The sequence below is a fragment of the Procambarus clarkii genome, chromosome 36 (assembly GCF_040958095.1).
Source record: "Procambarus clarkii isolate CNS0578487 chromosome 36, FALCON_Pclarkii_2.0, whole genome shotgun sequence".
Lineage (NCBI taxonomy): Eukaryota > Metazoa > Arthropoda > Malacostraca > Decapoda > Cambaridae > Procambarus > Procambarus clarkii.
This window is the reverse complement of record NC_091185.1, coordinates 20,174,245-20,201,217: the sequence shown is the minus strand read 5'-3', so window position 1 is coordinate 20,201,217 and position 26,973 is coordinate 20,174,245. Positions and strand designations below refer to the sequence as shown.

The 26,973-nt window shown below is 43.2% G+C and overlaps 1 protein-coding gene across 1 annotated transcript; it reads left to right on the top strand.

The window, feature by feature from the left end:
• The first annotated feature begins 14,940 nt into the window (after positions 1-14,940).
• Positions 14,941-15,507, top strand: LOC138371670 (activating signal cointegrator 1 complex subunit 2 homolog). The gene has a single exon (XM_069336670.1). It carries the CDS (start codon positions 14,941-14,943, stop codon positions 15,505-15,507), a length of 567 nt encoding a protein of 188 aa, XP_069192771.1.
• Positions 15,508-26,973: the final 11,466 nt, after the last annotated feature.

Sequence of the window (26,973 nt, the reverse complement as noted above, 5' to 3'; positions counted from 1 at the left end):
TCTTTATCTGTTAGGTTAGGTTAGGTAGCCGAAAAAGCTAGGTTAGGTTAGGTTAGGTAGGTTAGGTAGTCGAAAAACAATTAATTGATGAAAACTTGGCTTATTAGGCAAATCGGGCCTTGCATAGGTAAGTGAACTTAGGGAAAGAGCACAAGAAGTCCGGGTTGCGAAGTGTTCAGAGACTTCATAACAGGCACCATGACAATGGGAGGAGCAAGAGTAGCAGTGATATATAACCCACCACCAAATGACAGAAGACCCAGGCATGAGTATGACAAAAACAACATGGCCGTTAACACTTTAATTGAGAGAGCAGCCACTGCTGCCTGTAGAAATCGATTCCATCTGCAGCCCGTTCTCGCACTTTCGTATAGTCAATATTGACTTATTAAATACGTGCATATGTGACATACTAAACATACTAGTTTACCTTGAAAAGCTTCATAGAAAACACCGTCCTTACCTAACCTTCTTAGTATGTTAAGATAAGCATCTTATTGCTTCATAATTACAATTATTACTTAACCTATTATAAGTATAGGTTAAGTAATAATTGTAATTACGAAGCAATAAGATGCTTATCTTAACATACTAAGAAGGTTAGGTAAGGTCGGTGTTTTCTATGAAGCTTTTCAGGGTATACTAGTATGTCACATATGCATGTATTTAATAAGTCAATATTGACTGTAAGAAAGTGCGAGAACGGGTTGCCATCTGTTCATCATGTGGACTTTACTCACGGAAGGATAGACTGGGAAAGCAAGGAACCACCTGGAGGTGAGGAAGCATGGAGGGGGAAACTGTTGGAGGTGACGACTAAAAACTGTTTTTTAAGTCAGCATATCAGGGTTCGCACGAGAATAAGAGGCAACAATGAACCAGCGAGAATCGACCTAGTATTCACCCAGAACGATTCAGACATATGGAAAACCTGTCTCGAAGTCTCCGTGGGAATGAGTGATCACAGTGTACTGATGTTTGGGTATCTGGTTGAAGAAGGGTTAATGTACTCAAAGAAAGAACCAGAAAGCAAAAGGCCGGCATTCCGGAAGGGAAACTATGAGGATAATAAGAAATTTCCTAACTGATATAGCTTGAGAAACAGAGCTCAGAGGAAAGACAGCTCAAGACATGATGGACTACATCACACAGAAGTGTAAGGAGGCAGCAGCCAAGTTCGTCCCAATCCAAAAGGAACAAAGTGAAATGCAGACGAGAAACGATGGTTTAATCAGAGACGTAAGTTAGCAAAGCATCTAAGTACAAGGGCCTGGAGAAACTATAGAAATAACAGAACACTAGAGAGCAGAGAAAGATACCAGAGCGCCAGGAATGAATACATCAGGGTAAGAAGAGAGGTGAAGAGGCAATATGAAATTGACATAGCGAGCAAGGCAAAGACTCAACCCAAACTGCTGCATAGCCACATCAGGAGGAAAGCAACAGTAAAGGAACAGGTAATGAAACTGCGGATAGGGGCAAAAAGATTCACTACAAACGACAAGAAAGTGTGAGAGGAACTCAATAAGAAATTCCAGGAGGTCTTCACATCAGAGCAAGGAGAAGTCCCAGAGATAAGTGAGGGAATATCAAATCAGACACCACTAGAGGAGATTGTGATTACCAGTGGGGGAGCTGAGGACGCATCTGCTAGATTTGGATGTGACAAAGGTCATAGGCCCGAATGGAATCTCACAATGGATTATAAAGGAAGGAGCAGAAGCTCTGTGCTTGCCACTCACCTTGGTGTACAACTAATCACTGATATCAGGTGAACTGCCAAAAATTTGGAAGATGGCTAATGTAGTTTCGATATACAAGAAGGGTGATAGACAGGAGGCACTGAACTACAGGCCGGGGTCCCTAACTTGCATTCCATGCAAGATGATGGAGAAGATTGTGAAAAAACGCTAGTGGAACATCTTCAGCACAAGAACTTTGTAACACAACATCAGCGTGGGTTCAGAAATGGCAAATCATGCCTAACAGGTTTAATTGAGTTCTATGACCAGGCAACAAAAATTAGGCAAGGGCAAGAGGGCTGGGCAGACTGCATATTTCTGGACAGCCAGAAAGCCTTTGACACACTACCACATAAGGGACTAGTGCACAAGCTGGAGATGTAGGCAGGAGTGAAAGGGAAGGTACTCCACTGGATAAGGGAGTATCTAAGCAACAGGATACACCGAGTCACTGTGAGAGTGAGGTATCGGAGTGGTCAGGCGTCACCAGTGGAGTCCCACAGGGATCAATCCTTGGACCTATACTGTTTCTGATATACGTAAACGATCTATTCCAGAAGGAATAGACTTGTTCCTCTCGATGTTTGCTGATGATGCAAAAATTATGAGGAGGATCAGTACAGAGGAAGATAGTATGAGGCTACAAGATGACCTAGACAAACTGAAGGAATGGTCTAACAAATGGCTATTAAAGTTCAACCAAAGTAAATGCAAGGTAATGAAACAAGGCGGAGGAAATAGGAAGCCAGACAGTGGATACCGAATGGGAGATGAATCCTTCACGAAACAAACAGAGAGAAAGATCTAAGAGTTGATATCATGCCAAACCTGTCTCCTGAAGCCCAAACCAAAAGAATAACATCGGCGGCGCATGCGAGGCTGCCTAACACCAGAACTGCTTTCAGAAACCTGTGTAAGGAATCCTTTAGAACCTTGTATACCACATATGTAAGATCAATCCTGGAGTATGCAGCCCCAGCATAGAGCCCGTACCTTGTCAAGCAACAGACGAAGCTGGAAAAAATTCAGACGTATGCCACTAGGCAAGTCCCAGAACTAAGAGGCATGAGTTACGAGGAAAGGCTGCGTGAACTGCACCTCACGTCGGTGGAAGACAGAAGAGCTCGGGGAGATATGATCACCACGTACAAAATTCTCAGGGGAACTGACAGGGTGTTCAAGGATGGACTATTTATCACAGGTGGTACACGCACAAGGGAACACAGGTAGAAGTTGAGTACCCAAATGAGCCACAGACACATCAGAAAGAACTTTTTCAGTGTCAGAGTAGTTAGTAAATGGAATGAACTAGGTAGCGATGTTGTGGAAGCTGACTCCATTCAGAGTTTCAAATGTAGATATGATAGAGTTCGAGAAGCTCAGGAATCTGTACACCAGTATATTGACGGTTGAGAGGCATGACCAAAAAGTCAAAGCTCAACCTCCCCCCCCCAACCCCGCAAGGATAACTATGTAAGTAAAACTAGGTAAGTACATTATCCCTCACCTTCACCTCACACGTCCTTATTTGCTCCTCCATAAACACTACAATTGTTTCTCATTTATATCTGAGTAATCACTGACAGGCGATACATCATCTACTAATGATGTCTGCTCTCATCTTGGTGTTTTATTGTAGTGTGTGTTGTACACTACTTACCTTATTATTATAAGTTATTGTTATCTTGGGGCTATACATCTTAGAAAACATTATGCCCTTAAATTCAAACTTTTATATGTAACTGATTACTAATATATTATTTGTTCCACAGGCTATTGCTTTCTGAAGTCCGAATCTCATGTCTCCTTAGGTGCATCCCTGTATTATGACAACTTCTTATCCTGGTATGCATACTGCCAGTAACAGTGCCAAGTCATCCTGCCATCCACACCTAGGATATAATTTTTCTTTATAAATTAGGCAAAATGGTAGGGCAGTTTGAGAGAAGTTTGCTCATGTGTAGTCAGCAGTTAACCATATCCAGGATCACGCAAGATATACATACAGTGAGAAGTACTCATCAGTAACCTCAATAACAGAAGTTATGTGTACTGATAGATGGATGCATTGAACATTCATTAATTTTGATTTAATCCTGAAACAATATTTGGCATTAATGCACCCTTACAAAATATTCAAGAAATATTATATGATTGCTTGAACATAGAACCTAATTAATTAAAAGTTTATGGTAAACAACCCGATTTCAGGGTAGATTGATTAGTTTGAGACATCACTTTCCCTCTCAGACCACATGGAAAGTTATCTAGATATTTGTGATGGTCAGAAAGCATATTCCGGTTTCAATAACAATAAGCTTGTAACCAGGTATGTGAACCTCTGTCATAAACAGAAAATATTCTGAAGTTATAACTGAATTGTATTATATATCCAGGGATTAAATGATAAAAAGTCTATGATAAACTCGTTTTCTTTGATAAGCCCTAATGAGTAGGTTTTCATTAATGTCATATACGAACGGATACTTAAGTAGTTTTTGAATTTCATATTGCTCATGTTTGAGAATAATACACAGTTTAAACGTAACTTAGCCTAATCAAACTAAATCTAACCTAAGCTAAACAAAACTAAACCAAGAAAGTCAGTAACCATTAAAAGAAGATGCCAAACTGTACCATACTAAACCATACCTAACCATACTAAACATACTGATAACCAAACCTACCACAACCTAACCTACCATAACCATGAGGGAGCCGGTCGGCCGAGAGGACAGCACGCTGGACTTGTGATCCTGTGGTCCTGGGTTCGATCCCAGGCGCCGGCGAGAAACATTGGGCAGAGTTTCTTTCACCCTATGCCCCTGTTACCTAGCAGTAAAATAGGTACCTGGGTGTTAGTCAGCTGTCACGGGCTGCTTCCTGGGGGTGGAGGCCTGGTCGAGGACCGGGCCGTGGGGACACTAAAAAGCCCCGAAATCATCTCAAGTTAACCTAATCTAACCATAACCCAACCATAACCTAGCCTAACCATAACCTAACCTAACCATAACCTACCAATTAACAATCTATTATCTAACATAACCATAACCTATCCCAACAATAATCTAACCATAACCTAACTATAACCCCACCATAATCTAGACAAACCATAATCTAACCATTAACAATCCATTATCTAACCTAACCATAACCTAGCCATTGACAATATATTGTTTAACCTAACCATAATGTAAGCTATCCATGACGTAAGCATTACTTCTCTCAACAATAACCAAACCATAACCAATCCCAACAATAACCTGACCGTAATCTATCCCAACCATAACCAATCTCAACAATAACCTAACCATAATCTAACCTAACTGTAACCTAATCATAACCTAACCTAACCATAACCTATCCAAACCACAACAAACTCAAACCTAACCTAATCATAGCCATTAACTAAAATAACCATAGCCTAACCGAACAATATTCTTAACATAACCTACCCATAACCACCCCATAACCTAACACAACCTAAGCATAACCTAACTTAACCTAACCTAACCTAAATTAACATAACCTAACCATAACCTAACTATAACCTAGCCTGAACCTAATTAGGGCGCCTGACAGCTGGGTGGACAGTGCTTCGGATTCGTTGTCCTGAGATTCCGGGTTCGATCCCCGGTGGTGGCGGAGACAAATGGGCAAAAATGTTTCTTTCACCCTGATGTGTCTGTTACCTAGCAGTAAATAGGTACTTGGGAGTTAAACAGCTGTTACAGGCTGCTTTCTGGGGGATGGGTGTAACATAAAGAAGACCTGGTCGAGGACAGGGCCACGGGGACGCTAAGCCCCGAAATCATCTCAAGATAACCTCAAGATAGCCTAACCATAACATAACCTAACATTTAACAATTCATTACCTAACCTAAACTAACCATAATGTAACCTATCGATGACCAAAGTATAACCTAACCAAAACATATCCCAATAAAACCTATCCCAAAAATAACTTATCCAAACAATAGCCTAACCGTAACCTATCCCAAAGAATAGCCTAATCATTACCTATCCCAACAACAATGAAACCATAACATAACCAATCCATAACAATAATCTAACAACAACCTAATCATAAAGTAACCATAACCTAACCTAACCCTAACCCAACAGAATTGTAACCATAACCTAACCTAACCATAACTTACCTTTAACCTAACCATAATCTAACCTAACCATAACCTATCCTACCCACAACCAACCCTAACCTAACCATAACCTATCCTAACCACAACCAACCCTAACCTAAAATTACCTAACCTAATCATAGCCATTAACTAACCTTACCATAACAGAACCATAACCTATCCGAACAATATTTTTAACATAACCTAACCATAACCACCCCATAACGTAATGCAACCTAAGCATAACTTAACTTAACCTAACATAACCTAACCTAACCTTAACCTAACATAACCTAACTATAACTTAGCCTAACCATAATGTAACCTAACCATAACCTAACTTTTAACAATCCATTATCGATGACCAAAGCATAACCTAACCAAAACATATCCCAACAATAACCTATCCCAAAAAAACTATCCCAACAATAGCCTAACCATAACCTATCCCAACAACTGCCTAATCATAACCTATCCCAACAATAATGTAACCATAACCTAACCTATCCATAACAATAATCTAACAACAAACTAACCATAACCTAACCTAACCTAACCCTAACCTATCTGTATTGTAACCATAACCTAACCTACATATAACTTAACATTAACCTAACCATAACCTAACCTAATCATAACCTAACCTAGCCATAACCTATCTTGAGGTTATCTTGAGATGATTTCGGGGCTTTAGTGTCCCCACAGCTCAGTCCTCGACCAGGCTTCCATCCCTAGGAAGCAGCCCGTGGCAGCTGAGTAATTCCCAGGTACCTATTTACTGCTAGGTAACAGGGACATCAGGGTGAAAGAAACTCTGCCCATTGTTTCTCGCCAGCGCCCCAGATCGAACCCGGGACCACAGGATCACGCGTCGAGTGTTCTGTCCGCTCAGCTGCCGGCTCCTAACCATAACCTAAGCATAACCTATCCATAGACTATCCCAACAATAAACCTAACCCTAACTTAACCAAACAATAACCTAACCTTCCATAACCTAACCATAACCTAACCCAACAATATTCTAACCATAACCCAACCATGACCTATCCTAACCATAACTTAACCAAGCCATAATCTAACCTAACCCTAAATTAACCACAACCTAACCATTAACAATTACGTAACCTTATCATAACCTAACCTATCCATGACCTACACATAACCAAACTGTAAAAAAGTTACTATAACCTAACCTGACCATATCCTAACCATAACTTAACCATAACCTAACCATAAACCAACCTAACAATAACCTAACTTAATCATAACCTAACCTAACAATAACCTAATCTAACCATAACCTAACCTAACCATAACCTAACCTAACCATAACCTAACCTCACCATAAACTAACCTAGCAATAACCTAACTAATAACAATCCATGATCTAACCTAACCATAATGTAACCTAGCCATTAACAATCCATTTTCTAACCTAACCATAATGTAATCTATCAATTACTTAAGCATAATCTACCCATAACGTAAACATAACCCAAACCAACCACAACCTAATCATAACCTAACTTAACCTAATCTAACCTAACCTAATCTAACCATAACATAACCATAACACAACCATAACCTACACTAACCATAACCTAACCTAATATTAACCTAACCTAATCAAAACCTAACCAAGCTATAATCTAACCATAACCTAACCATTAATAATCCATTACCTAACATGACCTTACCATAATGTAACCTATTAATGACCTAAGTATAACCTAACCATAATACATCCCAACAATAACCTAGCCTTAACCTATCCCATCAATAATCTACCCATAACCTATCCCTACAATAACCTAACCATAACCTATCCTAACAATAACCTAACTCAACAATATCCTAACCATAACCTATCAATATTCAAACCATAAAGTAACTGTAATCTAACCATAATCTAATCTAAAGATAACTTAACCATAACCAAACCATAACCTAACCTAACCATAAAGTAACCTAATCATAACATAACCATACCTAATCATAACTCAACCATAACCTAGTGTAACCATAACTTAACCATAAACTAGACCTAACCTAACCTAACCATCACCTAACCTATCCATAACATAACCTATCCATAACCTAACCTAACCATAACCTATCCCAACAATAACCTAAGACTAACCTAACCAAACCATAACCTAGCCTAACCCTAACTGCAACATAACCATAACCTAACCATAACCTAACCTAATGATAACTTAACCTAACCTAACATAACAATACCTAATCATAACCACAACCTAACCTTACCATAACCTAATCTAACCATAACATAACCATAACCTAACTTAACCTAACCTAGCCATATCCTAACCATAACCCAACCATGACCTAGGATAACCATAACTTAACCAAGCAATAACCTGTCCATAACCTAACCTAATCTTAAATTAACCATAATCTAACCATTAACAAACCTATCCATGACCTATGTATAACCTAACCATAACCTATCCTAACAATAACTTAACCATAACCTATACTAACAATAATTTAACCATATCCTATCCTATCAATAACTTTACCATAATCTAACTACTGTATAATATAACCATAACATATCCTAACCATAACCCAACCATGACCTATCCTAATTATAACCTAACCAAGCCATAACCTATCCTCAACCTAACCTAACCCTAAATTAACTGTAGTCTACCCATTAACTAACCATTACCTGACCTTACCATAACCTAACCTATCCATGACCTATGCATAACCTAATCATAACCTACCATAAAAATAATCTAACCATAACCTAACCTAACAATAAACTAACCTTAACTTAACCAAAACCTAACCATAAACTAACCTAATAATAACCTAACCAAACCATAACTTAACGTAACCATAACCTAATCTAACCATAACCTAACCTAAGCATTACGTAACTGTTACATTATCAACACTGGTGCTGGAGTGTGATGTGGTGATTTCGGCGCCATCTATGGACCTGCACTCCAACTCAAAGGCATTAGATGAGACGCAGACAACGCCTTCTGTTAGCAGAGGTGTGGCGCCTGTAAAAGGTTCCTGTTTCATACCTCAGTTCGGAAGTGAGGTCGATGCTGATGACCTCTGGTGAGTGACGTAACAATATCAACAGCATCTAGAATGTGCATTCGATTACAATTTCAGTTCCCCGGTGAAAGATTGTCTTTCTATGTGCTCCCTCTATACTTTATGTCTGGCTAATCACTTTTATGCTCACAGAGGTGATGTATAATGCCTATTGCATTGTGGTAATTAGTACACCTTGGGCAGTCCAGAACTTCTGACTTGATTCCTGTGAGGACAAGTGGCCATCGTCGGTAGAAAGCAATGTGTTGGCTGTTTTAATTGAGCAGTGATTGTGTGGACCGACGTACCCAGGATTTGGCCAGGAGTTACAAGAAGACAGCAGTGTCTTTCTGCTGAGAAGTGCTGCTAGTGTGTGTGTTGCTAGAGACTTCTGCCAGGGTGTTAGAAACCCCTGGGAGTGATTATTTGTGACCCCTGTCAGCATGTTGCTGAAGACCTCTGCCAGTGTGTTTCTGGAGAGCAGATGTGGGGGTATTGGGACATCGTGACGATAGAGTGTGTGGACTGGCCCATGTTGAGGATGGTGAACTCGCCGATGATTGCCACCGAGTATGGACGACGTATTCTTGAAGATAGTGGACTCACTGGGATTTGAAGAGCACTGCAGATATATTGTGTCCTGGGTGAAAGCGACACTGTGTAATTAAGTGTAGTTATACTTCTGTATATAATATATTGGTGCAGGTATTATTGCATCTTGTTTACCAACCTTTATTCCTTGTACAATTACTATCGCCAATTTTTGAGAACTTACCATTGACTTGGTGGGTAGGATCATAGAAGAAGAAGCTATAAGGCACACTAAACAGATAGAACCTGGTTGGTGGCTCAAGCAGGCCGTGACACTAACCTAACCATATCCAACCTTACCTGTTGATGTAACTGATGTTACCTTACCTGATGTAACCTAACCATAACCATAATATAACCTATTACCTAACCTAACCATAACCCAACCATATCCTAACCTAATTATAACCTAACCCATATCTATCGATAACCTAACCCATATATATCGATAACCTAATTATAACCTAACCTACCCTATAGCCTAACCATAACATAACCTAACCTATCAATAACCTAACCATAACCTAATCTAACCTTACCTTACCTTAAACTAACCTACCAATAACCTTACCATAAACTAACCTACCAATAACCTTACCATAAACTAACCTACCAATAACCTAACGAAATTTAATCATAACCTAACCTAACTTAACTATAACCTAGCCATAACCTAACCATAACCTAACCCCATAACCTAACCTAACCATAACCTAACCCCATAACCTAACCATAACCTAACCCCATAACCCAACCTAACCATTACCTAACCATAATCTAACCAATCGACGACACAACCCATTAGGGTATGGTTAACCTAACAGGATAGATTAGGTTATGGTTATTGCTAACTATAACCTAACCAAACCTATGGCTAGGTTAGGTTATGATTAACAAGCAAGCAAACACTATCGTGCTGCTATTTTCTCTGACACCGAACTCTGTCAGTCCACTCACTGTGAGACAACCCAGATGTACATCAATGTTACGAACTCGACTACATCCTCGGAGCATGGAGTAGCGACGTCAGCGCCATCTGTGAGTCTGCTACCTAACACCCACAAAATCAGACTTTATGTGGATGGACGTCTGCTACTAAGCCATCTGGTGGTGGCAGTCTGAGACCTGCAAATGACTCAAGATTCCTGCCTTGGTCAGCCAGAGTCGTTGTGGCTGACCTCTGGTGAAGTGGCGACTAGAAATCAGCGCCATCTGTTGTGATATGAGCTGTATGTCAGTGCCAGAGTTAGTAAGTGGTATTTCCTAGTTCCACCAGTACTGGCCAGTTTACTGATGACGTGTTTGTACCCACAGAGGCGACGTAGGGCTGCAAAGGTATGGAGAAAAGCAGTCTACCCAGGGAACCCTAACATCCCTCTGCTTAATTCTGCTTGACGACTAAGTGAGCAGCCGTCGAAGAGGAACCGTGTGGTATCTGCATTCTGCCTGTGGAGTGGCAGTGAAAGAATTCGGCGTATCCCGGGACTGGCTAGAGGAAGAGACGACCGGCAGCGAGGTGCTATTGAGGAGCGTTACTAGCCCATCACTAGAAGCTCCTGCCCGGGGTTAGCTACCCTTGTATTTGTCCGTGTAGAGGAACATCAGCGAGTGGCTGAAGTTCTCTGCCAGCACTTAGATGGAGAGTGATTGTGGGCATTCACAAGAAGCACCTAGTGATACTGTAGATAGGCTGGCCCATGGCAAGGGTAGACTCATGGGTGTTTCCCAGTACTGATTGAGGACGGTACTGTGTGTTGGGGAAACACAGGAGTTGACAAAGGCTGCATCAATTTAGCATCGAGGAGTGCTTAGTGTCCTAGGTGAGAGCGACACATGTAAATATTCACGTGTAGTAATATTATAGCATTTTATATTTAGGTGATGGGAAAGTGGTAATAAGGTAAGTGAATATATTGATAAAGGATGAAGTGTTGTATTCATTTCAGCTTCCCCCTTCCCTTTTATTTACTTGCATTACTTAGCCAACTACTTGAAAGCCACTGCTGACTTTGGGTCGGATACTAGTACTTTGGTTCCACCAGCAAAGAACCCGGTTGCGACCCATAGTGGCCGTAATAATCAAATTATGGTAAAGTAGTCTAGTGTCACCAAGATGGGAACTCATGGCTCAGTAACCACCTGCAGTCTTCTGTTCACCCCTTCAAACTGAGCACCCAAGTTACTCTCGCGGAGCTCTGTTACAGATTCCGTTATTTTCTGTCATTTGGTCGCAGGTCGAGATTATAAGCTCTCTCAACTAGAGCCCTCCCAGGGACAATCTATATAAATAAAAATGGAAATGTTCGTTTGTTCAAAATCGCTAATCTACGAAAGTTCTACACCGATTGCTTTGAAATTTTAACACAACGTTCTATTCGCATCCGAGGGGGTTTTTATATACATACTATATTGATATCACGTCTGTGACGGGGAAAAAAATATGCTTTTTATGAAAAACTGTGTTTTTTCGTGTTTTTTTCATATGAGGGAAATCTTTGAAACCTCATTACTGATTGCTTTGAAATTTTGACACAACGTTGCACTGGAATAGGCGAGCGTTTTTATATACCTACTATATATATATGCCTCACTTGTGACGGGAAAAAAAAAAGCTTTTCTTGAAAAACAATGCCATCTGTAGGACGTAGGAGCAGTACACGCTTTAATCTCTGAAAGTTCTTCACTGATTGCTTTGAAATTTTGACACAACGTTCCATTCGAATATGTGCGTGTTTTTATATACCTACTATTTAGATGCCACACCTGTAACAGGTAAAAACATGTTTTTTTTTAAAAAAACAGCGCCATCTGTTGCACGTAAGACTAACACAAGCAATACAAAATATGTTACGATTCTATTACAATGTTCCTGATTGCATTGATAAATGGAATTTTCATAGATTTTGATTTATTTTCATTTTGGTTTAATTATTTTGTGATATTGCATTGAGACTGAGCTGTGTTGTTTACCATACCGTTCATTTCGTGGATATAGTTTTTCTTTTTTCATTGTTTTTCTTTTCGTATTTTTAACTGTTCTTATTATTTTTCAGTGTAATTGGTGGTGAAATTGAGCTGTGTCGATTGATTTGCGTTTGAATTGAAATATTTCGTTAGTATTATTTGTTTTTCTTTTGAAAACGTGAAAATGGACAACACGTTTATTTCACAGCTGCAAATGAGCAACAAACAGCTATGATTCCACCGGCTACAGCGTTAACTGCTTTCTTCACGTTATGTCAAAATGACGTGTTTGGGAAAATAATGCTGTATTCGTAAGTGCCTAAGTTTTACACATGGAATGCCAGTAGAAAATAATTTGAACGACGCAAACGAGGAGAGCGAGTCGACAGAAACTTGACATATTTAAATAAACTACGATAGGCAGACTGTACACCATGCATTCTAATCAGGATGAATGCTTCTTTCTTCGCATTCTGCTCGTAAATGTGCCCAGTCCAACGTCTTTCCAGCAATTGAGATTTGTCAACGGCGTCAATTGAGATTTGTCAAGTGGCATGATTTGTTAACGTGCCACTTTCCGTAGTGTATGTCTAGCTCTGAATTTATTAGACAACGATCGGCACTGGGATGTATGCATTAGTGACGCGTCCAACACATCACATCCAAATAAATTTCGTGCATTGTTTGCAATCATATTGACCTCCGGCTCTCCGTTTTGTCCAACAGAGTTATGGGATAATTATAAATCGCACATGGCTAGAGATATTATCCATCGAATACGCAAAGAAAATTCAAATATGAACATGGATTTTACAGCAAAAATCTTCAACGAAGCCTTGTTAATGATTGAAGACTTGTGCTTGGAAATCGCCAACAAAGTTTTCAATCAATTGGAAAAGCCATCATCGAATCGATCTGCTGCTGCTTCGTTCGATGTAGAATTTCGTCGTGAACAACATTACAACACGGGCGATCTGTTGTCGTATGTTTAATCTAATATTCCTAGGCTAACGCTTGAACGAAAAGACATTAACAATCAAATAATTCAAACTGTCAATAACGGGCTTGGAGAAATCTTCTTAGATGCGCCAGGAGGAACTGGTAAAACCTTCCTAATTAGATTGATTCTGGCAGCATTTCGATCCCAAAATGGCATAACTTTAGCTCTTGCATCGTCCGGAATTGCTGCAACATTGCTACCAGGTGGAAGAACTACTACTTCTGCTTTGAAATTGCTATTGAACATTTAATCCTCGATCGGCACCAGCGGACGAAATAAATGCTTGCCTGAAACACTCTACTTTGTGGCGCTACGTAAAGATATTTAAATTAACTACAAATATGCGTGTAGTTATGTAGTTACTGCAAAACGATCCATCAGCTGAGATATTCTCACATAAATTTCTAGAAATTGGGAACGTAAACGGGCTGGTTGATCTGACCTCAGGACGAATTTCATTGCCTCATAACTTATGCAATTTAGTGACATCAAAAGAAGAATTGGTTGAAAAAGTATTTCCCAATATTGAAACCAATTATAAGAATCACGATTAGCTGAGTGAACGAGCTATTCTTGTGGTCAAGAACAAAACGTCTACGACATTAACAATATTATTCAGTCTAACATTCAGAGCGAGGCAGTCACATACAAGTCCGTCGAAACTGTTGTTGAAGCAGAGGAAGAGGTTAATTATCTAACAGAATTTTTTAATTCACTCGGTCTGCCAGGGATACCAATTTTTTTTTTTTTAATTTTTACATGCAAGCATGCAAGTTAAAGACAATAAATACAATAAAACAACATAACACAGCATGACATCAAGACAAGATCATAACACAAAAGAGAAAACAAGCAATCAAATCAATCAAATAATGACAAGAAAACAAAACATAGTAACATATGAAAACAAAACAGACAGAAGCACCGGCCGGAACGGCCGATAAAGTACAACATGAAACAGAACACAATAAAATCATAACAATACAACATGGAAGGCAGAAAATAACACACAGGGCATAGTAACAACACAGAACAAATACATGAACAAAAACGTGATGTATGCCAGAGGGGCATACATCATGTCATTAAGCACTTAAACAAGAAATCAGTGGACATACTTTTCCGGAAAACAGGCCCGCGGGAACTGCACATTAAACGCTTCCCAGAGCATCTCGGCCATCCACTGGGGAAGCCATAACATCCGGAACATTGGCAACAAACACCCGCAAACATGGGACCCAGATGGTAGTACTGAGGAGGGGAGTAATTGCCACTCGGCCCCACATGCAGGGAACCTGCTCACCATGAAAATTCTCCGGGCCGTCAGCCAGCATCAACTCGGCAATCGCTGACCAATTACCCGATGGCATCACGGACGCCGGCAACACGTCCCCTGGTCTCCCAACGCGCACCCTCACATGACGGCATGCATCTTTCCATAATGTCACTACCAGGCCACGGCCAGCACCAGGATCCACACCATCCCTGGCAGCGGAAGCCACCACCCCCCCACTGCGGAGAGTCCCCTGGCGGAGAAAGAACCGAAGGCACGTCTGAGACACTGGCTCCAGCACCAGTAGACACATGGACCTCCGCCAATACTAACTGCGAAGACAGCGACGTGTCCAGAACCACACCGTCAACACCCAAAGACCCACAGTCACTGAATTCCCCAACATCGGCCCAGGCAGAAGACGAATGCCGGGAACCTCTGGGCACCTGCCGGACATCATCACTGCCGGAAGCGGACCCAGAAACACAGGAACCACCAGCCAGACGAACCGATGCCCGACGCAGAACGGCAACAGCCTCTACCACAGGGGGGGAACCAGACCACACACAGCAGGAGGCTCCGCAGCCACCCCAGCACCGAGCACAGGCGGGACCCGAGGTGAGGATGCAGGGCCAGGCTCAGCAGCCGAAGACGAGTGAGCAGACGGCGATGCCTCACAGGGAGCACCAGGAAGGCCCATGGGAGCAGCAGGGCCAGTGACAGGAGCAGGAGTATCATCTGACGGCACTGCAAAATCTGGAGGGTCTGCGACAACCAAGGGAACGTCGGGCGACGCTGGGGGAGCCTTATCAGCTAACAGGACGTTCACCTCCTCACCCTGGAGTCCTCCTTCACAGGGAGCGGCGGGAAATCCTCTTCTCGTAACAAGTTGATGGGAGCAACCGGAGCCGCATTGCACCCGGCAGCTTGATGCCCCATCAGGCCACACCGGAAACAGGTACGGGGTTGCGGGGCATAGTACACCCAGACGTAGTACCCCATAAGCCGGACCGAAGATGGAATATCCGACCGCAGGCACATCCCCACGGTGCGAATGTTCGTCCGCCTACCTGCATACCTCCCTGAGGAGAGCGTGTTAACCCGCACACTGACGACCATTCCAAACCTCTGAAAGTAACGTCGGAGGAGGTCCTCGGGAAACTCCAGGGACACCCCATGCACACAATGGTCCAAGATGGACACAGAGCCGGCACCACCCGGCAACGGCAACGAATGCCCCTCGTAACAACGGAGGAAGTCATGGTACTCCTCCTCCATCACGAACTCTATAACAACCCGGTGGGCAGTTACAAGCTCAACACCGTAGATGGCCATCACAGGGATACGGAGCATGTCGCACATAACCATTTCTATGTCCGCATATCCAGCACGACCAGTGAACTCCAGGCCCACGGAGTTTACCCGCACAACAGGAGGAAGATGGCCTCCCATGGCAAGCTCGCTACGTCAACACACAGCCAGGCAGCAACAGCAGGGGGAGGGCAGAGACGCCCACACCCCCTGGCAACGAAAACGGCAAACACCCCAAACTACCAGAGGCCAGGCGACACGTCGATATCTCATGGCAGCTCCAGGTGGACTCCCACGTACGGCAATTGAAGATCGGCTTGTCAATTATCATGTTACTAAACATCAACCAGCCAAACCTTTGCAACGCCATGTGCCTTGCAGTAAAAAAATTAATCAGCGACGTCGTAGAAGCAACAATCTGACAGGACCTTTCAAAGGGAAGATGTCCTCATTCCTCGCATTCTTATGATTCCAACAGATATTCCATTTCAATTTAAGAGATTGTAATTTCCAATTCGATTAGCGTTTGCAATCACTATCAACAAAGCTCTGGGCCAATTTTTAGAATTGTGCAGTTTATATCTAGACACGAATTGATTCTCACGTGGACAATTATATGTCGAGTGTTGTATAGTCGACAAACCAGAGAATCTCTATATCTCCACAGACAATGGAACAACAAAAATTATAGTGATCCCACAAACATTGTGAAATTAAACATATTAGAAACGTGCGCTTTCTCTTTTCTTTCCATTTAACCAGACTGAGCCACAGCAACGCGTGGCGGGTACTGCTAGCAGTAAATAAAGTTTTCAAACAAACATTTATTACAAAAACAAAGAAATAAATGATGCCTTGTACAGGGTCCCCAACTTATAGCACATAGCATAGTTACAGACTTCTCAAGACAAAGGTACTCCGCAGTTTAGGCTCTCCTTTCACCTACATATAAGTATTTTATCAATATAATAAACTTGTCTCTAATAATCACATTCTTCCATGTTATAGTCACTAGGTATCAGGAATAACTATGAAACAATGAATTAACAATTACTGGTACAATTACTGGTAAAAATATGGTACAATATCAATCATTGCTCACCGCTTCAACAATTCTTCTTCTTCCATGGAGTCTCTGTACGTCAAATTGTCTCATTAGGCGACCGTTCTCTTCATCAATCTTGTTAGGCATAGTATCTGAACTCTCTCAGATGTCATCCAATTTTACCCTTGGCATTCACCTCGTCAGAAACCCGCAGATATCTTCTATATAAATAAAAATGTAAATGTTCGTTTGTTCAAAATCGCTAATCTCCGAAAGTTCTTCACCGATTGCTTTGAAATTTTCACACAACGTTCCATTCGCATCCGAGGGGGTTTTTATATACATACTATATCGATATCACGTCTCTGACGGTAAAAAAAAAACATGTTTTTATTTAAACTGTGTTTTTCATGTTTTTTCATGTGAGAGAAATCTTCGAAACCTCTTTACCTCTCTATTGCTTTGAAATTTTGACACAACGTTGCATTGGAATAGGCGAGCATTTTTATAAACCTACTATGTACGTGCTTCACCTGTGACAGGAAAAAACATGCTTTTTTGAAAAACAGCGCCATTTGTAGGACATAGGAGCAACACACGCTTAACACGCATAACACACACGTGTGTTACGTTGATGTCACCTCGCATGGGAGGCAGACCTCAAACAGAAAGAACTTCTTACTAGCAGAATTTTTAACTTCAATAGGAAAATAATAGAACAATAAAAATTAAATTAAATAGAGATCATAGGAAAAGTGGTAGCAAACTGCCAGGCTTCCACCACAAGGGTAAAACCTGTCCACTTAGGCCGTTGATGAGAGTTGTGCTCTAGCTGCTGTGAGGCGAGGACGTGTCGCCTAGCCTCTCCGGTAGTTTGGGTGTTTGCCGCTTTCGTTGGCAGTGGGTGTGGGTGTCTCTACCCTCCCTGCTGTTCCTGGTTGGTGTGGGCTTGGCGCTTTTGGGATGGGCCGCCATCTTCCCCCTGTTGTGAGGATAAACTCTGTGGGTTTGGAGTTTACTGGCCATGCAGGATACCCTCTCATGGAGCTGGTCATGTGTGACATGCTCCATATCCTGGTCATGGTCATATGCGGTGTTGAGCTGGTAACTGCTCTCCGTGTGGTCATCAAGTTTGTGGGAGAAGCGGGGTACCGTGACTTTCTCCAACGGTACGAGGGACGTACCTTGCAGCTGCAGGATGGCACCAGATCTGTGGTCACTGTGGATCGAAGCGGTGCCGTGACGTATGTGAGTGTCCATGAGGCCCCCCTGGAGTTTCCCAAGACCCTCCTCCGGCGTTTCTTCCAGAGGTTTGGCACCGTCGTCAGTGTGTGGATGCACTCGCTGTCTTCTGGGATGTATACGGGTGTGAAGTGGATGTGTGTGGATGCATTCATACCCTCGGAATGCGCCTGAGGTCGGACACTCCATCCTCTGTCCGGCTATTAGGGTACTGCGTGCGGGTGTATGCCCGGCAACCCCGTACTTGTTTCCAGTGTGGCATGTTGGGGCATCAGGCTGCCGGGTGCACTGCAGCTCCGGTTGCTCCCGTCAACTTGCTCCGGGAAGAAAATTTCCCACCGCTCCCTCTGGAGGAGGACTCCAGGGATGAGGAGGTGAGCGTCCCGTTAGCTGATGCTGCTCCCCCTGTGTCGCCCGCCATTCCTCTGGTTGTTGCAGACCCTCCTGGTGTGCCGTCGGATGGTCTACCTGCTCCTGTCATTGTCCCCGCTGCTCCTGTGGACCTTCCTGGTGCTCCCTGTGGGGCGTCGCCGTCTTCTCCCTCGTCTTCGGCTGTTGCGCCTGGCCCTGTGTCCTCGCCTCGGGTCCTGGCTGTGCTGGGTGCTGGGGTGGATGCGGAGCCTCCTGCTGTGTGTGGTCCGGTTCCCCCTGTGGTAGAGGCTGCTGCCATCATGCGTCGGGCGTCGGTTCGTCCGGCTAGTGGTTCCTGTGTTTCTGGGTTCGCTTCCGGCTCTGACAATATCCGGCCGGAGCCCAAACGTTCCCGGCGTTCGTCTTCGGCCTGGGCCAATGTTTGTGACTTCAGTGACTGTGGGTCTTCGGGTTAGTGCCCATGTCTCGGACGTGCCTTCTGTTCCCTCTCCGCCAGGGGACTCTCCGTAGTGGTTGGTGGTGGCTTCCGCTGCCAAGGATGGTGTGGATGCTGGTGCTGGGCGTGGCCTGGTAGTGACATTGCAGAAGGATGCGTGCCGTCCAGGTTCAATGCAGTCGTCTGGTGGTGTGCCCGTAGCCGCAGGTGCCCCTGTGGTAGTGCCCTCTGTCAAGTTCCCTCGTGTGAGGGTGCACGTTGGGGCCCTGGGGGACGTGTTGCCGGTGTCTGTGATGTCGCCGGGTCACTGGACAGCGATTACCGGGTTAATGCTGTCTGACTGGCTGGAGAACTTTCATGGTGGGGGGATTCCCATGATGTGGGGGCATGTGGCCACTACTCGCCTCATAAGTAATACCATCTGGGTCCCCTGTTTGCGGGTGTTTGTTGCCAGGGTTCCAGATGTTCTGGCATCCCCGGTGGATGGATGAGACCCTTGGTGGTGGTTGCTCTGGGAAGCGTTCAACGTACGGTTCCCAAGGGTTATGTTCCCGGGCAAATATGTCCGCTGATTTCCTGTTTATTTGTTTTATGTAGTGCTGTGTGCCCCTCTGGCTGTTTGTGTGCCCTGTTGTATTATGTGCCCGTGCCTCTCCCTTTGTTGCGTGGCTGGTGGTTTGATGTGCGTGTTCTTATTCATGTATTTGTTTTTGTGTTGTTATTTTACCCTGTGTGTTATATTTATGCCTTACTTGCTGTATTGTTTTTTATTTTTATTTTGTTTTCTTTTGTTTTTATTTTTGGCTTGTTGTATATGATTTTCTTGTATTATATTTCTTGTTGTACTTCATGATGTGCTTGTTTGTCAGTCCTTCCAGCCGGTGCTTCTGTTTGCTTTGTTTCATGGGTTACTATGCTTTGTTTTCTTGTCTTTATTTGTTTGCATTGATTGCTTGTTTATATTGATTTCTGTTTTGTGTTATGTTCTTGTTTAGATGTATGCTGTGTTTCTCATGCGTTTCTCCAGTTTTGTTAATTGTTGTACTGTGCTGTCGGTCCTTCTAACCGGTTTTTAATTTTTTTTTTTGGTTTCTTATGTTTCCTAGTTTGTTTTATTGTATTTATTGTATTTAACTTGCATGCTTGCATGTAAAAATAAAAATAAAAAAAAAACTTGGGCTGTTGACTCCTAGTAAAAACTAATAAAGGGAGGTTGACAGGAACTCACTCCGAATTTCTTGAAGTGTGGAGCTATGAATCGGACTCGAGCTCTAGGAACAAACTCAATTTACACATAAGCATGCAAGGCATTGCAGAACATAAGTGGGACAATAAGATTGATTGAACTTAAACGCCATTTATCGAACAATAACAATTTATTCAACAAAAATCTAGCACCACTACAACATCGAGTTTACGTTACTTTACTGTCTCCCAGTGGCACATTTAGTAACAGCTTAGTCAACAACCTCACGGACCCACGGAATTCTTTCCGTCGTCGCTGACTCAATAATGACACTAACTGAACAGAGTGGTGCCCACTGGCGACGCAAGCTTGCAATCACTATATGTCACGGCCCTCACAGTGCACAATATACTATAATCACAAATCTTGAATGACTCTCGCGGCCCTCCCAGCGAGGTACTAAGTAACTAGGCGGGTGATCCAACAATAATGACCCCCGTAATAAAACCTTCATTAACTCTTGTCTCTCAAGACAACAACAATACTAAAAAGTACACTAATTGAATTTAATACAATTTACGTTAATCGACTGTCCACAGTGGTCAGCAACAATTCAATTTACGTTAACATAATCGTGTCTCAACGACGCTCAAATGACACCAATGACTCGAAAGCCCTTTAATTACATTACACTCGAGACGTTAAGAATTCAGTGAGTAATTCCCAGTTAATTACCGCCACACCGACTGCCTATTAATTCAGAAGAATTATGATAGACACTGCTGTCACCCAATTGACAGGTGTCATTCCTGTCTTACGACAAAATTACCTTAACGAGGGTAATATTACTCTACTACACAAGGTTACTCTACACCCTGTGTAAGTACCAACATCAACACTGTGAATTCACCAAGTGGCGGGTGCTAACTCCCTTAATCAGCTACTCTAGTGTTTAATCCCCTGCCCGCAGACAGATACGATCAGTCCAACAAATTATGACAGCTATGACAGCTCAATTGACTTTGCCTATGACAGGTAGTCAACCCCTTACGTTAATCAATCACTTAATTAACGACGGCTCGTTAATTCGTTAACATTACGTTAGTCTTCCTTCCGACACTTCCTCACCACTGCGTGAACTCACTGACAGCTGCTAATTACACAAATTAGCTAGGGGTGCACAACTAATTGTCACACGGACAGGTAACTGCACCCACAAATTTATGTTACTCACAACGCTGTTCAACAACACAACAATGCCCTCGTTAAGCAATGATGTCCCCCAGTGGCGTTAATGACTTTAATTCTCACGGAATCCTTCACAGTACACCACGCATTACACCAAAGACAACCTGTCAACAGTTCACAAAACTCAAAGCTCAAAGCTTTCTCAAAACCCAAATGTCGAGTACACAATGTGTCAACTTTGTGAAAGAGAAAACATGTACTCTCTTGAACATTATATTGTAGAATGTCCCATATTGACTGACTTTCGCCCTCCTGGGCTAAGGTATGCTGAACTGTGTAATTACTATATGAGTACTTGAACACTTGATGATATATTGGACTTATACCCAAGATTAACCATGTAATGTATCAATTATACAATGTATGTATGTGATGTAACTATATAACCTGAGCTTGTAAAAGCACCTTCATCACCTTCAGTGATTAAGTTTTTAATTGCACACTAGTTTCTCTATCAGCTATCTCACCCTGTCAGAGTAAGAGACAAATGTATGTGAATGCATGTGTGTGTGTGTGTGTATATGTATGTATACATGTATGTGTATATGTATATGTACGTATATGTTTTTTTTTTTTGAGATATATACAAGAGTTGTTACATTCTTGTACAGCCACTAGTACGCGTAGCGTTTCGGGCAGGTCCCTGGAATACGATCCCCTGCCGCGAAGAATCGTTTTTTCATCCAAGTACACATTTTACTGTTCATTTTACTGGTCGTTGAGGGTTGTTTGCCGCTTTAGTCGTCAGGGGGTGTGGGCGTCTCTGCCCTCTCTGCTGTTGCTGCCTGGCTACGTGGTGACGTGGTGAGCTTGCGATAGGCGGCCATCTATCCCCCTTGTTGTGAGGGTGAACTCCGTGGGCCTGGAGTTCACTGGCCGTGCTGGATACCGTGAAGTCGAGACTGCTATGTGTGACATGCTCCGTGTCCCAGTGATTGCCATCTTCAATGTGGAGCTTGTAACTGCTACTTGGGTTATTCTCAAGTTCGTGAGGGAGGAGGAATACCGTGACTTCCTCCGACGATATGAGGGGCATTCGTTGCCGATGCCGGGTGGTGCCGGATCTGTGTTTATCTCGGACCGTAGTGGTGCCCTGACATATGTCAGTTTGCACGGGGCACCCCTGGAGTTTCCCGAAGACCTATTCCGCCGTTACTTCCAGATGTTTAGAGCTGTATTCAGTGTGCGGGTGAACACGCTCTCCTTGGGGAAGTATGCAGGTTTGCGGACGAACATAAATACCCTGGGGATGCCCCTACGGTCGGATATACCATCCTCTGTCCGGCTTATGGGGTACTACGTCCAGGTGTATTTATGCCCAGCAGCCCCGTACCTGTTTTCGGTGTGGCCTATTGGGGCATCAGGCTGCCGGGTGCACTGCGGCTTTGGTTGCTCCCGTCAACTTGTTCCAGGAGAAGAATTTCCCGCCGCTCCCTCTGGAGGAGGACTCCGGGGGTGAGGAAGTGAGTGTCCCGTTAACTGCTTCGGCTTCCCCTGCGGCACCCGTCCTTTTCTCAGTTGTTGTGGACCCTCCTCCGGGTGTTGCCGTGCCGTCGGATGTTCATCCTGATCCTGTCGCTGTCCCTGCTGCTCCCGTAGGCCTTCTGGGCAATCTCCGTGCTTCGTCGGCGCTCTTCTCTTCCTCGTCTTCTGCTCCTGCTCCTGGCCCTACGCCCTTGCCTTGTGTTCCGACTGTGCTGGATGTTGGGGTGGCAGGGCCACCTGCTGTGTGCGGTCCGGTTCCCCCAGTGGTTGAGGCTGCTGCCGTCTTGCGTCGTGCGTCAGTCCGCCCGGCTTGTGGGGCCCGTGCTTCAGGATCTGCTTCCAGCTCTGATGATGTACGACTGGTGCCCAAGCGTTCCCGGCGTTCGTCTTCTGCCTGGGCGGATGTGGGTGACTTCAGTGACGGTGAGGCTTCGAGTGTCGAGGAGGTGGTTCAGGTTGCCTCGCACTCCGAGCGGTTGGTGGTGGCGGAGGTCCATGTGCCTGGTGTTGCTGGTGATTTAGGTGCCTGTCTCTCTGCGGTGCCTTTGGTTCTGCCTTCGGCGGACGGTTCTCCGCGGTGGGAGGAGGTAGCTCCTCCTGCTGTCGATGCGGTGGGTACTGGTGCTCGCCGTGGCATCGTCATGGTGCTGAAGAAGGATGCCCGTCGTGGGGGGTCCCAGCAGGCACGTCATCCCATGGGTAATGAGGCGGCCTTTGCGGTGTCTCTGAGTGAGCCGTCTTGTCCCAGGCCCCCCTGAAGTGAACCATTTACCTATCGTCTTGGCCTCCGGGGACGTGCATACTTTTTACACTGTGCGTTTTCACACACTTGAGCGCGTGCTCCCGGTTCCGTGGGATCCTACTTGCGTTTGGGTTCCGCGAGGACGGTGTTTTATCCAGGGTGTGCCGAACTTAATGCCTCGGCCGGATATGGATTACGGTTCTCAGGTTCCGGAGAACGCCCAGTTGCTTTGGGAGGCGTATTGTTTATGGTTCCCGGCATCTCGGTTTCCAGAAAAGTATCAGTAGTCCGTGCTCTGTTTGCCTGATGACTACGTGCGCGAGGGGAGGGGGGTGGCATTGTGTGTGCGCATGTGGGTGTTTCCTCTTGGCTCCTGCATGGGCCTGTTTTGGTTTGTTTGTGTTATTGGTGCGCTCGTTTGTGTTTTGCAGAGACCCTTCGGGCTGATTCTTTGCTTGTTCCTGTCTTGTTTTTTTTTTATATAGCCTGTGTTTCCTTTATGTAAATATTTTCTGTGTTTTTTGTGTGTATTGTTTTGTATTGCACATTTCATATTATCTTGTTCCTGGTGATTCATGTTCCTGTTTTGCTGGCGGCCTTTCAGACCGGTGGTTCTGTGTTTTGTTACTGTGTATTATGTGTATTTAATTCGTGATGTGCTTTATTGTCGGTCCTTTAGGCTGGTGCTCCTATGTTTAATTTGTTGATTGTTACTATGTTTTTTTCTTTGCTTGCATGTTTATATTGTATTCTGTTTTATTGTAGTTAATTGCATTCGTGCAAGTAAAAATAAAAATAAAGAAAAAAAACTTGCTGCTGCAGTAGATGGTGAAGTGGGGGTCCTCCCACTTCGTTCACGTGGTCAGCTGGGACCAAGGGGTGGCTGGCGTGGTGTCCTGACACACGGACCAGGGTGGTTGTGGATGGTACTCCCCTCCGGGCCTAGGGTAAGCAGGAGGAGACCCAGGTGAGGTTTGTAGCCTCACACAGCTAAGATGGTACCATGCCCTCAGTAGTAGGGATGGCAGTCCAGCGGCTCCTTTTTTTTTTTGGGAGAGGACCCCTGTGGACTGCGCAGTCCACAGGCTCCTTTTTTTTTCTGGGAGAAAATTCCCCTGTGCGGGCCAGGGTTTTCAGGATTCCCCTGTGCGGGCCAGGGTTTTCAGGATTCCTCTGTGCGGGCCAGGGTTTTCAGGTGAATTTGGGGAGTCACAGATTTGGAATTAGGGAATTCTTATAATGAAAAATAATGTCATACTAATTTGTTAAAGTTCTTATGAGAAAAATAATTTCCAAGACATAGAAGTTTGTTAAGGGCTTATGGAACAAATTCAAGTAACATATGTAGCTCTTTAGGGTTTCCAGGAGAACTCTACGGACATATTTTACATGTTTTCAACTTACAAATATCGTCTATGTAAGCCATAGTTTTTCAGGTAAATTTCGAAAATCACCTGTGCGGGCCAGGGTTTTCAGGGTTTCGTACATCACACCCCCCTCCCTCCCCCCTTACCTCGCAATCTGTCGCGTCACCTTTATTTACTTTACGCCCGGCCAGCCAGACCTCTTATCTTATCTTATCTTCTTCATAATATCTCGACCATCCCTCCTCTCTCTCTCTCTCTCCTCCTCCTATTTCCTTACAACTATTTTCAGAGTTTCAAATAATCATAGAAGTTTATTTATATATTTATGACCGAATTTGTAAAAGGATCATTTTCAGAGAATATTGTCTTAGATGTTTTGTTAAGGAAAACAGACAACTTATCCATAACACTTAGTTTTATATCCATTTACGGCTATTTCATCTGTAAAGACCAAATTGAACAGAGCCCGGTTTTAAGCTCATATTTCATCAGAGTCCAGTTTATACCTAAAAATGAACAGAGTCCACTTTGAGAGCAAAATTCGTCAGAGTCTACTTTGTGAGCAAAATTAGTCAGAGACAGTATTTAGCTCATATTTCATCAGAGTCCAATTATCAACAGAAATTCGTCAGAGACTACTTTGTGAGCAAAATTAGTCAGAGACAGTATTCAGCTCATATTTCATCAGAGTCCAATTATCAACAGAAATTCGCCAGAGTCTACTTTGAGAGCAAATTTCATCAGTGTCCTGTAATCTGTGAAAATTTGACAGAGTCCAGTTCTTGATCGAAATTCATCAGAGTCCAGTTTTCTAGCAAATTTCATCAGTGTCCTGTAATCTGTGAAAATTTGACAGAGTCCAGTTCTTGATCGAAATTCATCAGAGTCCAGTTTTCTAGCAAAATTCGCCAGAGTCTACTTTGTGCCAAAATATTCAGAGTCCAGTTCATGATCGAAATTAATCAGAGTCCAATTAAAGACCCAAATTTGACAGAGACCACATTTTCGCTACTAACAGTCCAATCCCCCTGAAATTTTAAACAGTCATATTTCAGACGTAGTAAATAAGATCAAGTCAGTTACAGAGCTCCAGCTCTTGTCCCCCTGTATTTGCATATTTTCTCTATATTCAGCTGTGTTCTTCACATTTTTTCCATGTTTTCTGTGTTCATTCCATGTTCTATAAATGTTCACAGCAAGCTCAGTTCAAATTTTTTCTGCCATTTTCCCCGTATGTTCACTATGTTCTTTGTCATATTTTCATGTGCATCATATGTTCTCTGTATAACTTTTTATACTCAATATTCATGTTCTCAATGTTCTTAGCTTGTTCTTCACACGTTCAGTGTTCATTCTTTGTATTCCCTATGTTCCTTATCATGTCTTCATATTCTCTATAAGTTCATATTCCCAGCATGTTCACTGTATTCATCAACTTTTTCTTACGTGTTTTCTGTGTTCACCGTATGTTCACTGTGTTCATTCCCTTACTTAACCTCATTTTTTTTATGTTCTTTGTTTCTTCCATTCACTAACTAGTTCTTTGTCAAATATTAGCATCAGCAATACAGTTTCCTCAACAATTTTAGTCACCAAGTTTTTATTTGCAAAAACTATGTCAAAGTAATTCTCGTAGTCAACTTAATAGTTCTACCAGCCATGTTCTTAAACAAATCTACACTTTATTCAGTTCCAAATTTACAAAGACAAACCTTTCTTGTAACTTCTTAACTAAAAATCTTTCGCCAATCA